The sequence below is a fragment of the Dysidea avara genome, chromosome 2, assembly GCF_963678975.1.
Source record: "Dysidea avara chromosome 2, odDysAvar1.4, whole genome shotgun sequence".
In the NCBI taxonomy this organism is placed as follows: Eukaryota; Metazoa; Porifera; class Demospongiae; order Dictyoceratida; family Dysideidae; genus Dysidea; species Dysidea avara.
Window position 1 is genome coordinate 19833030 of NC_089273.1, and position 14304 is coordinate 19847333.

Here is a 14304-nt window from a genome sequence, read left to right on the forward strand (position 1 = left end):
AAACAGTACAGCAGTACCATTTAATAGTGGTATGCAATATCAGGATTTTCATTTCAATATGATATCAATACGATAATAGGGTAAATATCGAAATTTTGATTCAATTTTTGATAATTTTTAATTGTGTGGATGGAGTAATTGCATGGGCAGCCAATATTTATAAATATGCTTCAAATACAATTTACACTCCAAAACTATTGCATAGAACTAATAATAAGCCTAGAAAACTGGTAGACAAACTTTTAAAGTGGCTAGATTGTACTGAACCAACCTTCATTTCTAGCGTGATTGTGCAATCACACACTAAATGCTGTTGATTTATCAAAATATTCTTCGATATTTCAATAATTATAGAAACTTTTTCGATAACATCGAAATCTGCTAAAGTGGTATAGAAATCGATCCGATAACGATATTGACAAATTATCACGATATCGATATTTTTTTGATATATCGTACACCACTACCGTTTAAGTAGGGATCGTGGTGAAAATTTTGCTCCACCTAAAATTCTGACTTGAAAAATCATCCTAGAGACGTCTAACGCAACAAAAATCTTTACAGAAGAGCACTAGTGCATATAATACAAAATACAGTATTAAACTTTAAAAATTGACAAAACTCAAATTTTAGTCTCACTGCCTCACTGACCAGTCGCAAGGCTATAGGCCAAAAAAAGCAGAACACAGTCACCATTTTACGCCACAATAACAAACTCACCAGTGGAATGTGCCTTTTAGCGTTCCGACGAGAATAGGCCCTCTGTGCCTTGTCTTTTCTTTTATCTTCAATCAGTCTACTTGTTTTCTTCATCCAATGAAATCATACCAAGGTGTTAATTTTCCGTATCAGCACTTTCTTTCCGCAGCATATTTAGATGCTACAGAATTATTTCAAAGATGGATTTCAGAAGCACTTCAGTCCCGGCACTACTATAAGAGGTATACTTGCTAGATATCTGCTACTTCACGACTGGGATCCTGTTCGCAATAGGTTTGCGACCGCATCCATCAATTAAATATTAAAGTTGAGAGCTCAGATACCCCACCTCCTAACTACCTTATTTATTTATTGATTTATTCTTCTGGGCAGACAGTATGCCGATGCACCCAGGGAATGAATAACACACCAAGGAAAATTACATTGTTCTGGTAGACATAGCTATAAGAAAAAGAAGCAAGCACAATATAAAATCAGTATATATTACCATATTGTTCTAATGGAGACAGGTGCCCCTCAGCAACAGCAAGGTCGATGGCTGGAGGCATGCACACAAGGATGCTTGGATCTAGAACGCGATCCCCTGTTACACATTATTGAAGAGTGCAGCAAGGAGAACCCCAAACTACAGCGAAGCCAGCCCATAACCACAGAATATGGGGAACTCCATTTCTCACTGAGTAAATGGGCAAGATGTTTATTAGTGATGATAATTGCCTTCCCATAATTATTTATTTAATTCAATACCAAGTAGGGACTTCCCACTGAGTTATGCTGTAACACCATCATTCATCTCTTGTTTCACTACTTTTTATTGCATAGATCCCTACTTCATTTTTAAATTAAACATTTAAAAAAATTCTAGTTAAGCATTGAATCCACTGACCAACTGGTCCATTACTCATGATCTAAATTCCGCTAGAATTTTAATTGTAAAATAAACTCAATAATTTAATGACAGAAGTGTGCACAGGAACTTTCAGCCACACTGTTATACGTAAGTATATAGGGCATATCACATGATAAACTTACATATAATTTTGTGTATTCTTGATCTCCAACACAAAAGGGAACAGATAGAGTTATTTCACCAGTACTAGCATTATTGTTGGGAGTTAGTTTATATACAGTACAATTTTCACCATCCAGTAGTTCAAACTTTCCTCCTCTAGTAGATGTGTTAGTGTATATCAGTCCTGTTGTTGTGTTGACAGTGCAAACTGCACCTTCAGAAAACAACTCTGTGTAAAAATTAAACATTAAATAACAACCACTGATATATTACACAAATAGTTATGTACCGGAAAAGTTCATTGAACAATGAAGTCCAATATCTCCAGGTCTTTGTTCCTGATAATTTTTACAAGACTTTTCATCAGAATCAGAACAACACACTTTCTGTGGGAAATAATCTGATGAGAGATATTGTAAATACAAGTCATCATCATAAGGGTGATTGTAATATGATCTAGCTTGTTGAGGTGAATAGTTTCCATCAGAATCATAGCAACATCGCAATCCCAGTTTCTTACTATATGTGTACATGAAATATATCATCAAAATAATTGCCTGTTAGAAGCATGCTTATTTGTGACCAGATTTTGGACACCTATTTTTAGCACCATGTACTTACATGTACATTCATAGACAAATGGTAATTTAAAATGGTATTTTACTATATAGTATTTTAAAATTTTAAAAGGGATCTATGCAATAAAAAGTGGTGAAACAAGAGATGAATGATGGTATTACAGCATAGCTCGGTGGGAAGTCCCTACTTTGGCATTGAACAAATGATTAATGTGCACTTTCAGCCCCACCGGAGTTATGCAGTAATATGATCATTCATCCCTTGTCTCACTACTTTTATTGCATAGGTCCCTACTTCTTTTTTAAAACATTTTTCAAAAATATGCTATGGCAGAGCTAGCTACAATTAACTTGTGACTGTTCTATTAGAATATCATACATGACTGTACTGTTAAGTAAATAGCTAGATTTTTAAGAGGTGTGGTCTCCATCATGAACCACAATAGTGGTTCATAATAGAGATCGGGGTAAAAATTTTCAAAACTCTAATAGAACGCACACCAAAAGCAGCCTTCCGGGCTTTGGATGTGTTTCAAAAACCTTCCAGACCTTGTAAAGACTGATCTGGAAGTATAAAACACCAGGGAAGTGGTTTTGGGAGTTTTTAAAAATTTCCAAAATCACCCAAATTCTCCATCGTCTTCTTATTTCGCGCATCTACAGCCCACAGGAAGTAGATATCAGCACTAAAAACGTATGGCATATTTTAAAATCATTCCTACCCAGGTCTCTGTGGTATTAGACCCTTTTGGTGGTGAATTTGGTGGATTTTGGAGGTGTCTAAGTTACTTAGACCCTTTTCATGTTTACTTAGACCCTTTCATGTTTACTTAGACCCTTTCATGTTTAAGTAGACCCTTTCATGTTTACTTAGACCCTTTTCATGTTTACTACGTGCACCCAGACTGGTAGCGTTGGCAACGCATCGCCACCTGAAAATTAATTTTAAACCCGCAACTGTTGTTACGGCTGGAGTTATGGCTTGTTTCTACTAATGAACGCTACATTTCTCTGTTACAAGCAGCTGTCAACAATGTTAAGGTACAACAACTACATAAAGGGTCTAAATAACTTAGACTTCAGACCACAGGGGTCTAACTATTACTTAAAATCTTTGTTTTCTAAGGTGATTGCGAGATATAGAGCTAGAGTCATGGCTTTGAAACACCATTCACTCATGAAGCCATAAAAGCAAAAGTACAGCAGTTTTAAAAAAATGCCATTTGAAGCAACATACGGGACTAAAACTCATCAAGATGTATTAAACTAAACATTAAACATAAATGCTACTTACTGAAATTTGTTTCTGAACGTTTTAGACTCTTCAACTCACATCAGTGAAGGGGGTGTGGCCCATAGCCCGTCACTGAAACTACATTCTGGGCACTTTCCTAAGGGCTGCTACAGCCATTTATCAGTCAAAAATCGACATAACAAGCCTTGTAACCTATCAGAAGTAGCATAACCCTTCGAATCAAAAAGGGGTGTGTCCCCTTCGTACGTGATCAAAAATTAAGGGCAGCTCCGAAGCTTTGGGGGAAAGAATTTTCGAAAGAAAACAGTATCGCCTTCCAGTATATGTATCAGGCTTTATAAGCTACCAGAAATATTAAACAAAAAATTTCCAACATAAAAAGAACAGAAGTAAAAAGAGGGTGTGTCTCCTTCGTACATGATCAAAAGATTGAGAGCAGTTGCCTTAAGGATCTGCAAGAGAGAAGACTAAATAATAGCTACAGATAGCTACTTTTTACAGATTGGTAGGGTTTTCCAGCTACATAATTTCAATGCCTTATTGTTGTGGATCAAAGCATTTAACATGTTGGGTGAATACAGCCTGTGCATGATCATGCCTTTTCAGAGTCTATAACTATTCCATAAGATTCAGATCATGAGTACACACTCTATCTTTAGCTAGTAGACAGATGCTTGAGCATCATGAAGCAAACCTTCATATACTCAGTACTACATGAAGTGCACACCAGCCATAAAATTGTGTTGTCCATGTGCATGGACATGAAAAAATTTCAGAAGCTATGGGGGCAAAAAATTGTAAATTTAAACAAGTAGAATAGGGATTGTAGTTGTGATTTTGAATAACTGTATAAACAAGAAGTAATAGGGATGGTGATTCACAATACTGCTTAATACATCAATACAAGCCAAGTAGCTTGATCTGTGTACGTTGAATTTAAGATCCCTATTTCGGCTTTTTATTTGAACAGTCGAAATAGGAATCTTAAATTCAATGTACACAAATCAAGCTGCTCGGCTTGTATTGATGTATTAACCCTTTAAGGACCGCTGCTGTAATATTACATCCAAACTAAGCATTGCTCGAAAGCCCAGCGCCGTAATATTACGTCCAAGATTATTGGCAGTAAACAAAGAACTATAACGCCGCAACAAATGAAGCTATGAGACCAAAACAGGGGCCATTTTAATCGCCATTCATAGGCAATTCTTTTGATATATAAGGCCAGTTTATCACGCAAAACTAAGCCTGTGTATAATTCCTAACAAAGTACAAACATTTAATATTTACACAACAATAAAACTAACATTGTAGAAATCACTCCATAATTTTGGCTGTGTTCATCGTATTAACTTCAAATAAAGCTCAGAGTGCTCACTAATTAGAGGCAAAGAATTTGATATACAAGATCACGTGATGCGGTTTTTAAAAACAAAAATGGCGGAACATTTTTATTGCTTGTGTCACGAAGAAATTGATCGCGTGCAGGTGTTTGAAACTCACCTTAGTGCTTGTAAGACATTGGTTTTCTACACCTTGGTAAGTTAGATAATGTTGTATATTATCGTCAGGCAAGTCTTTTAGTATAAGTTGTTATACCATTGAGCACTTGTAGGGGCTTTGTCAACACTATATACTTTTTTAAAAGACAAAATGCGTAATAATCATAAAACGTGTGGGCTTTCAAGGTAGACTATGCACACAATTCTTGGTCCTTAAAGGGTTATTAATTAAGCAGTATAGTGAATCACCATCCCTATTACTTCTTGTTTATGCAGTTTTATTCAGAATCACAACTACAATCCCTATTCTACTTGTTTAAATTTACAATTTTTTGCCCCCTAGTAATCTATTGCTATTAGTCCACCTACATATCTTTAATTTATTGCTGGGCGTGGTCACAAACCTATCGCAAACAGGATTCCAATCACAAAATTGCAGATATGTACATAGCTAGTATATCTCTTATAGTAACAATGGGACTAAAGCGCTTTTGAAATCCAGCTCTGAAATAATTCTGTGGCATCTAAATAATTTACGTCACCAAAAGAAAGTGTTGACACAGAAAATTAATGCCTCAATATGGTTTCGTTGGATGAAAAAGAAGACACACAGCCTGTTTGATTAATTAAAGATAAAATAAAAGACAAGGTGCAGAGGGCCTACATCGTTGGAACCCCAAAAGGCACATCCCACTGGTGAGTTTGTTATTGTGGCATAAAATGGTGGTCATGTACTGCTACGTTTGGTCTCTAGCATTGTGATTGTGATCAGGCAGTTAGTCAGGCAGTGAGGCAGCAAGGCTAAAATTTGAGTTTTGGCAACTTTGTTAAAATTCTATATCCGACCACCTGTAAATGTTTTTTTATATTTAATGCTGTAATATAAATTATATGGACTAGTACTACTCCGTAAAGGTGATTACATCACATAAAATGTTTCTAGGATGACGTAGGATTTTGAGCAACACACGAAATTTTCAGGGAAATCTCCCTACTTAAATGGTACTACTGAACTGTCTGATAACTTATGGCATGAAATCACCAACTTGGGCTGCTACATACATGGGTGAAATTTTCTGTGAAGATAGAGACATTTATAGTTTTTCAGAGTATCTAGAATACTAGAAACAGCCTCTGCAATTTCTCACCATGACAATACAATTGTCACTCCAGTTTACTAGCTTCTAGAGTGATGTAATGGCTTGACATGCTTACAGAAGTCTGTGTCCAGATAGCAGACCTAGCAAGATTATTAGTGTGAAAATTGTTAGTTAGATAATGTAGCCATCCTGTACTGGTGCTATATTAAATAGCCTAAAGGTAGGTTTTCCAAAATTAGACTACATTTTTTCATGCAGTGTACATAGCTAACCTTTTTTGTATAGTTATATAGTAATAACTAGAACCTATTGATTTATAGGCTATGGTATCTTTACACAAGTTGCTCAACAGAGAAAAAACACAAAAGCATCAAGACACATGGTTACATAGAGCCATGTGGCCAAGGAAGCCGGCGCACCACACTGTGTGTACTTTGACAGGAAGACGCATGCATAGGTAGCATAGCTCCATTATCCCTTCTCCATAACACACTATTTTTGTATTATAGCTGTTCACCATGTAGGGCAGGCCACCCAACAAATGTGGTTAAATTCACGCCAGCCATTTGTGAGATACATAGAGGTATTCAAATTTAAAATTTTCTTTTCTTAGGCCTTAAGGGGGTCTACAGGATTATAGATATCTTTTTGCACACTTTGCAGAAATTGCTGAAAAATGCAATCATGTAACTAGATTGCCTTGAACTTTAGCACCTACAGGATGACATGTAGGGATTCCTGACTCTTAAGGTTGACATGTCCATAGCTGAAATTTTTATGGGGTGACATTTTGTGGCTGAACTCTCTACAGGGTGGCTGGTTTGTAGCTGAAATCCCTATAGGGTGATTTGGTCATGGCTAACTTTCTATGTGGTGGCTTGATATAACTGATCTCAATGCAACATGACTTGATGTCACTCTACAGGGTGGATTTTAGAGCTGAACTCTCTACAGGGTGACAGGGTGACTTGTTTGAAGTTGAACTCTCTCCATTGTGACTTTTTGTAGCTGAACACTCTACTTGCAATGTAGTTGAACTTTCTATAGGACGACTGCTAGATACTGTTTTTTCTAATAGTGTCAGAGTTATCTTGATCAAGCAGTTTTTACACATGGTCATCTTATAATTCAGTGTTTCTTTCTTCTAAACCACTGAAAGGTTCAAGTATTCTACGATGATTACTCCACCTTATACAACCAACTTTCAGCTAATTCCTATAAGTAGTTTGCCTCACAAATGAATGTTTTTCTATTAAACAAGGGTGGCTCTTATTGACCCTTAACATACTGAGTTCAAATATTGCACACAACGCATAAACCGAATACCGTATCATAGAGCCAAGCATCATTACCAGAAGTATTGTAGTAATATCTTGTGAATTTATCCCACAGAAGGCTAATTCTACTCTTGTGACTACTTCATAAAACAATAATAATTGAGTTGCCATGTATTATTAGTTTGGTTTTTGCAATAATGGTGCTTACGTTTCAGCCAGTCACAATGAGACACACACCCACAAACCAGGCCCTTCCACCCCCTTTCGTGAGGAAGGTTTACTAACAACTATGTTAACCCTTTATTACCGAAGTTTTTTTTACAAAACCGCAAGTGTGAAAACTTTTATGGCTTGTGTGAACTGTGGGCGATACGAGTGGACCCCACCCATTAATTAACCCATCAAGCTATATACCGTTTGATAGCCATCTCTCTCTTCTACCAACACAGCTAGAATACTTACAGATCACACACACAACTCACGCGCTATGAAGCGAAGAAAGCGTATCTTCTCCGTATCGCCATGGCATTGAAAGATGGGCGCCGCCATCTTACTAATCAACGCGATGACATCACACTATTTATTTTTAGAATCCTTATCACGTGGGGAATGGAGTAATTCCAACTAAAGCCTCCTAGTAGCAGGGAGAAGGCGAACATGGAGTTTTAAACAGGTATTATTGTTTTGTATACGCTATTTTATATTGCCAAGTGCCATAACTTGCCCATGCTTCTTCCTATCGCCGAACGGTAAACGTCATTAAACACGCCCGGTCCTTCTGAGCAGTTTGGTAGCAATTTCAGCTTCGTAGCCCCTAGGAAAAAGGAGTTATGGCTCCGTTTATAAAGGGCACTCGTTATGGCAATATATTAGCCATTCAATAAAGGGTTAAACACTCTCACACATTGACACTCCACAGAAATGTATTGTGAGTAACATATTTTACTATTCCGTAAGGGAGTAACAATGATCCAGTGGATGCATTTGTGTTACAGTCAATGGACTCACATGAGATGATTCCAATCCTAGGTACTTTTCTGTATATCTATGACTGTATGCCATTTAAAAATAATTAAATTTCTAACAAGATGGTGGTGATTACAAGATGGTATAATGCTGTGTTTCAGAGATACTGTGCCATGAAGAAGCAAAGGGATGAAGCAAAGTGAAATCCTTATCATCATCTTGGCAGATTCACTATGGCTACAATGTAACTTGTGATTGTTCTATTGGAATATCACACATGACTGTTATATTAGAGTATCTCAAGTCAGTGTGCAGCTACGTAGCTAGACCAATAAGGGGTGAGGTCATCTTGTTTACTGTTAAGTAAATAGCTAGATTGTTAAGAGATGTGGTCTTTGTACTCTATCGCTATTAGTTCACCTAGATCTTTATTCAATGGGTGTGGAAACCAGTCAAAAAATTGATGGGTGTTGTTGCGGACTATCGCGGACAGGATCTCAATAGCAAAGTTGCAGATATCTAGCTAATGTACCTCTTGTAGTAGTCTTGGGACTGAAGCGCTTTTGAAATCCAGCTCTGAATTAATTCTGTGGTATCTAAAAATATGCTGCCGAAAGATATGGAAAATAATGGTTTCATTCGATGAAGAAGTCACAAGCAGATTGAAAAATAAAAGAAAAGACAATGTACAGAGAGGGCCTCCATTCATCGGAACCCAAAAAGGCTGGTGAGTTTGCTATTGTGGCATAAAATGGCACCTGTGCACTGCTTTGTTTGGCATCTAGCCTTATGATTGTGGTCAGTCAGGCAGTGAGACTAAAATTTGAGTTTTTGGAAATTTGTTAAAATTCTATATCCAGCCACCTGTAAGTGTTTTGTTATATATTATCTAATCCAAAACAGCCAAGCTGTAAAAAAAGAGTGCGGCCCTCAAAAAGGCTATGGTTAAAAAAGATGTGAAATCCAAGGTGGCGGCCAAGAAATGGCTGTGATGGTAGGTTAATGGTAAAAATTTTAATAACGACAATTCAGGTGAATTTTTTGGTGCCGCTTGGTCAATTGGCACAAAATTCACCTGAATTGTCGTTATTAAAATTTTTACCATTAACCTACCATCACAGCCATTTCTTGGCCATCACCTTGGATTTCACATCTTATTTTCACCATAGCCTTTTTGAGGGCCACACTCTTTTTTTACAGCTTGGCTGTTTTGGATTAGATTTCACTTCTTTTTGTATTTGTATACCCCAAAGCCGGCTTTGGGACTTTTTAACATATCTTTTTTTCTTTACCACAGGAAGAAGAAAAGATGAAGCAGATGTACTTTAAATATTTCTGATTTTATCAGTAAATGTACAAATTATATATATATTTTTGTCATATCCCGAGTATCCGGGTTATAACTGTTATGTGCTACTTTCATTGGCATGTCTACTGCTCCCGGTAGTAATACAGTTGTAAGTAAAACATTGATTGTTAAAGACAACGTTGGATTGTTACCTGAAGACGAACTAGCAAGTCATTATTGTTTACAAGTGCCTGGCTGGTGTCCCTGTGTTAACTGCCGCGACTTTTCACCACCAAGTGTTTCTCTGCTGGCTAAAGACAATGCTAAAGACGATTTTGTGCGACATGAATCGTGAGTCATACTGCCTGATGTTGAAGCGAAAGGCAAGTGCTACAACTAGTGCTGTGAACACTGCTGGAGAAGGTACAGAGGCTGCTAAGCAGAAAGCCCAGGAAGTCCAAGCACGTGATACACACCGAGATGCACTAGCTGCCTTGGATCACCCCCAAGGATCAACCAGGCAAGAGGTTTCAATTTGACTGCCACAGCGATGATTTACAGAAGTTTAAAGAAGGGGAGTGTCCAGCTAACACTGCTAAAAGCAACGAGTGGGCACTTAGAAACTTTGAAACCTGGCGAAACGCTAGAAATGAAAAGTTCCCAGATGACCCATGCTCTGAAGATGTTTTTGCAAACAAGAAAACTGCTTGTGACTGGCTATGTAAATTTGTGTGCGAAACAAGAAAAGGCGACGGGGAAGAATACACCCCAAGAAGTCTTTACTTACTGCTAAATGGACTGCAACAATACATTCGAAAGACGGAGAAGTTTAATATTTGGAAAGATCCGGTGTTTACACCACTCAAAAACGTCTGCAATTCATTATTCAAGCGCTTACATAACAGTGGTGTGGGTGCTGGTATTAAATCTATGCCTGTGCTGACTCCTGATGATGAAGACAAGCTTTGGGCAACTGGAATTTTGAGTTTGGAGAATCCCACAGGGTTATTAAGAGCGGTTTTTTTTCTATAACAGAAAAAACTTTTGTCTTAGAGGAGGCCAGGAACAAAGAGTACTGAAATTGTCACAGATACGCAGGGAAACTACTATTGTTAATGGTAAAGAACTAAGCTCATATGTGTATACTGAGTTTGGCTAAAAAAATCGACAGGGTGGGCTGGGCTCATTAAATCGTCAGAACAAAGTTGTCTGTCAGCACGAAAATACTACAGGAAAGGGTGCGTGCCATGTTGCTATACTTGACAAATATCTACAGAAGATACCAGCTGAGGCAATAAACAAAGATGTCTTTTATTTAACTCCACTTCAAAAGATGCCTACAGATCAAGCAAAGCCTTGGTTTAAGGTTGTTCCTGTTGGTAAGAACCGTTTAAACGCTATGTTGAAAGAAACGAGTATGGGCTTACATTAAACAATACTAATCACAGCTTGAGAGTTTATGGTACAACGACGATGTTTCAGGAAAATGTACCTGATAAGTTAATCAAAGAGTGAACTGGCCATAGATCACTGAAAGCTTTACATCAGTATGAGCGAAATTGTGATACACAACTGTTGGATGTTTCAAATATTTTATCTAACAATGAAGGATCCTCAACTTCTTGTGATCAGCTGTTTTCACCAAGAGAGAAAATACCAAATGCTCCTGCTGGAGTGATGAAGCCTCAAGTGCCCACAAATGACCAGTCATTTAGTGAAAATGGTAGTGGCACAGAATTGGTGGCATATGGTTCTTCTACCACAGCTGTAAGTCATAGACGTTCATTGATTAGTCAAGATCAGTTTGTTACAAAGCAACACTTGCCACCCCCTGCTCCAACATTTATCTTTAACAGTTGCAACTTTTCAAGCTGTCCAATATCTTTTTCTGGTTCATATCAAGACAGTAGATGACATTGATGAGCTTTTAAAAGACATATCAGTTGATCAGCTGTTTGACCCATAAAGGACATTAAAGAGACAGTCTTTATGATTATATCTATGTGATTATATACAAAGTTTAAATGTACAATTATTGCTTAATAATCAATCAAAATATTTCAAAGTCTAATACAACTATAATTGCCATAGAAACAGGCCTCTTATAAGTATCACCTCCTGGGTTGAACAAGTTGCATAATGTTGTTTACTGGACTTTATGGAATGTAAATGTTGAGAGTTTGTTGACTGTTGAGGCCTGCACATGGAATGCTGTGGGACACCACAAAGTGTGGCATATAAGTTATATACCACAGTTTGCTGTGGTATATCAGTTATATATTATCTAATCCAAAACAGCCAAGCTGTAAAAAAAGAGTGCGGCCCTGAGAAAGGCTATGGTGAAAAAAGATGTGAAATCCAAGGTGGCGGCCAAGAAATGGCTGTGATGGTAGGTTAATGGTAAAAATTTTAATAACAATTCAGGTGAATTTGGTGCCGCTTGGTCTTGGCACAAAATTCACCTGAATTGTCGTTATTAAAATTTTTACCATTAACCTACCATCACAGCCATTTCTTGGCCGCCACCTTGGATTTCACATCTTTTTTCACCATAGCCTTTCTCAGGGCCGCACTCTTTTTTGCAGCTTGGCTGTTTTGGATTAGATTTCACTTCTTTTTGTATTTGTATACCCAAAGCCGGCCATAGGCTGGCTTTAGGGCTTTTTAGCCTGTCATTTATTCTTTACTACAGGAAGAAGAAAAGATGAAGCAGGATGATTTCTTTGTAGCTGACCTCTCTGCAAGGTGATCCTTCTAGCTGATCTCTCTACCGGATGACTTGCTTGTAGCTGAACTATCTACAGGGTGATTTGTTTGTAGCTGAACTCTCTACAAGGTAACTTCTTCTAGCTAATCTTTCTACAGGGTGATTTGTTTGTCTCTACAGGGCAATTTGTTTGCAGCTGAACTCTCTACATGGTAGTTTCTTTGTAGCTGAACTCTCTACAATGTAACTTCTTCTAGCTGAACTCTCTACAGGGTAACTTGTTTCTAGTTGAACTCTCTACAGGGTGATATGTTTGTAGCTGAACTCTCTACAAGGTAACTTCTTCTAGCTGATCTTTCTACAGGGTGATTTGTTTGCAGCTGAATTCTCTACAGGGAAATTTGTTTGCAGCTAAACTCTCTACATGGTAGTTTCTTTGTAGCTGAACTCTCTACAATGTGACTTCTTCTAGCTGAACTCTCTACAGGGTGACTTGTTTCTAGCTGATCTCTCTACAGTGTAACTTGTTTCTAGCTGAACTCTCTACAGGTTGATTTGTTTGTAGCTGAACTCTCTACAATGTACCTTCTTCTAGCTGAACTCTCTACAGGGTGACTTGTTTGTAGTTGAACCCTCTACAGGATGATTTATTTGTAGCTGAACTCTCTACAAGGTAACTTCTTCTAGCTGATCTTCCTACAGGTGATTTGTTTGTCTCTACAGGGCAATTTGTTTGTAGCTGAACTCTCTATATGGTAGTTTCTTTGTAGCTGAACTCTCTACAATGTAACTTCTTCTAGCTGAACTCTCTACAGGGTAACTGCTGAACTCTCTACAGGGTGATTTGTTTGTAGCTGAACTCTCTACAAGGTAACTTCTTCTAGATGATCTTTCTACAGGGTGATTTGTTTGTAGCTGAATTCTATACAGGGCAATTTGTTTGCTGCTGAACTCTCTACATGGTAGTTTCTTTGTAGCTGAACTCTCTACAATGCAACTTCTTCTAGCTGAACTCTCTACAGGGTAACTGCTGAACTCTCTACAGGGTGATTTGTTTGTAGCTGAACTCTCTACAAGGTAACTTCTTCTAGCTGATCTTTCTACAGGGTGATTTGTTTGTAGCTGAATTCTCTACAGGGCAATTTGTTTGCAGCTAAACTCTCTACATAGTAGTTTCTTTGTAGCTGAACTCTCTACAATGTGACTTCTTCTAGCTGAACTCTCTACAGGGTGACTTGTTTCTAGCTGATCTCTCTACAGTGTAACTTGTTTCTAGCTGAACTCTCTACAGGTTGATTTGTTTGTAGCTGAACTCTCTACAATGTACCTTCTTCTAGCTGAACTCTCTACAGGGTGACTTGTTTGTAGTTGAACCCTCTACAGGATGATTTATTTGTAGCTGAACTCTCTACAAGGTAACTTCTTCTAGCTGATCTTTCTACAGGGTGATATGTTTGTCTCTACAGGGCAATTTGTTTGTAGCTGAACTCTCTATATGGTAGTTTCTTTGTAGCTGAACTCTCTACAATGTAACTTTTTCTAGCTGAACTCTCTACAGGGTAACTGCTGAACTCTCTACAGGGTGATTTGTTTGTAGCTGAACTCTCTACAAGGTAACTTCTTCTAGATGATCTTTCTACAGGGTGATTTGTTTGTAGCTGAATTCTCTACAGGGCAATTTGTTTGCAGCTGAACTCTCTACATGGTAGTTTCTTTGTAGCTGAACTCTCTACAATGTAACTTCTTCTAGCTGAACTCTCTACAGGGTAACTTGTTTCTAGTTGAACTCTCTACAGGGTGATATGTTTGTAGCTGAACTCTCTACAAGGTAACTTCTTCTAGCTGATCTCTCTACAGGGTGATTTGTTTGTAGCTGAATCCTGTACAAGTGATTTGTTT

At 37.8% G+C, this 14304-nt stretch overlaps 1 protein-coding gene across 1 annotated transcript in view; it reads right to left on the reverse strand.

Moving 5' to 3' along the window:
* Positions 1 to 14304, reverse strand: part of LOC136246785 (uncharacterized) — a 47114-nt gene that overhangs the window by 21973 nt on the left and 10837 nt on the right. Inside the window, exons 8-9 of the mRNA XM_066038345.1 lie at positions 2022 to 2251; positions 1753 to 1961 (exon numbers count right to left, since the gene is read on the reverse strand). Of these exons, the coding sequence (XP_065894417.1) occupies positions 1753 to 1961; positions 2022 to 2251 (439 nt within the window). The remainder of the gene's footprint in view (positions 1 to 1752; positions 1962 to 2021; positions 2252 to 14304) is intronic.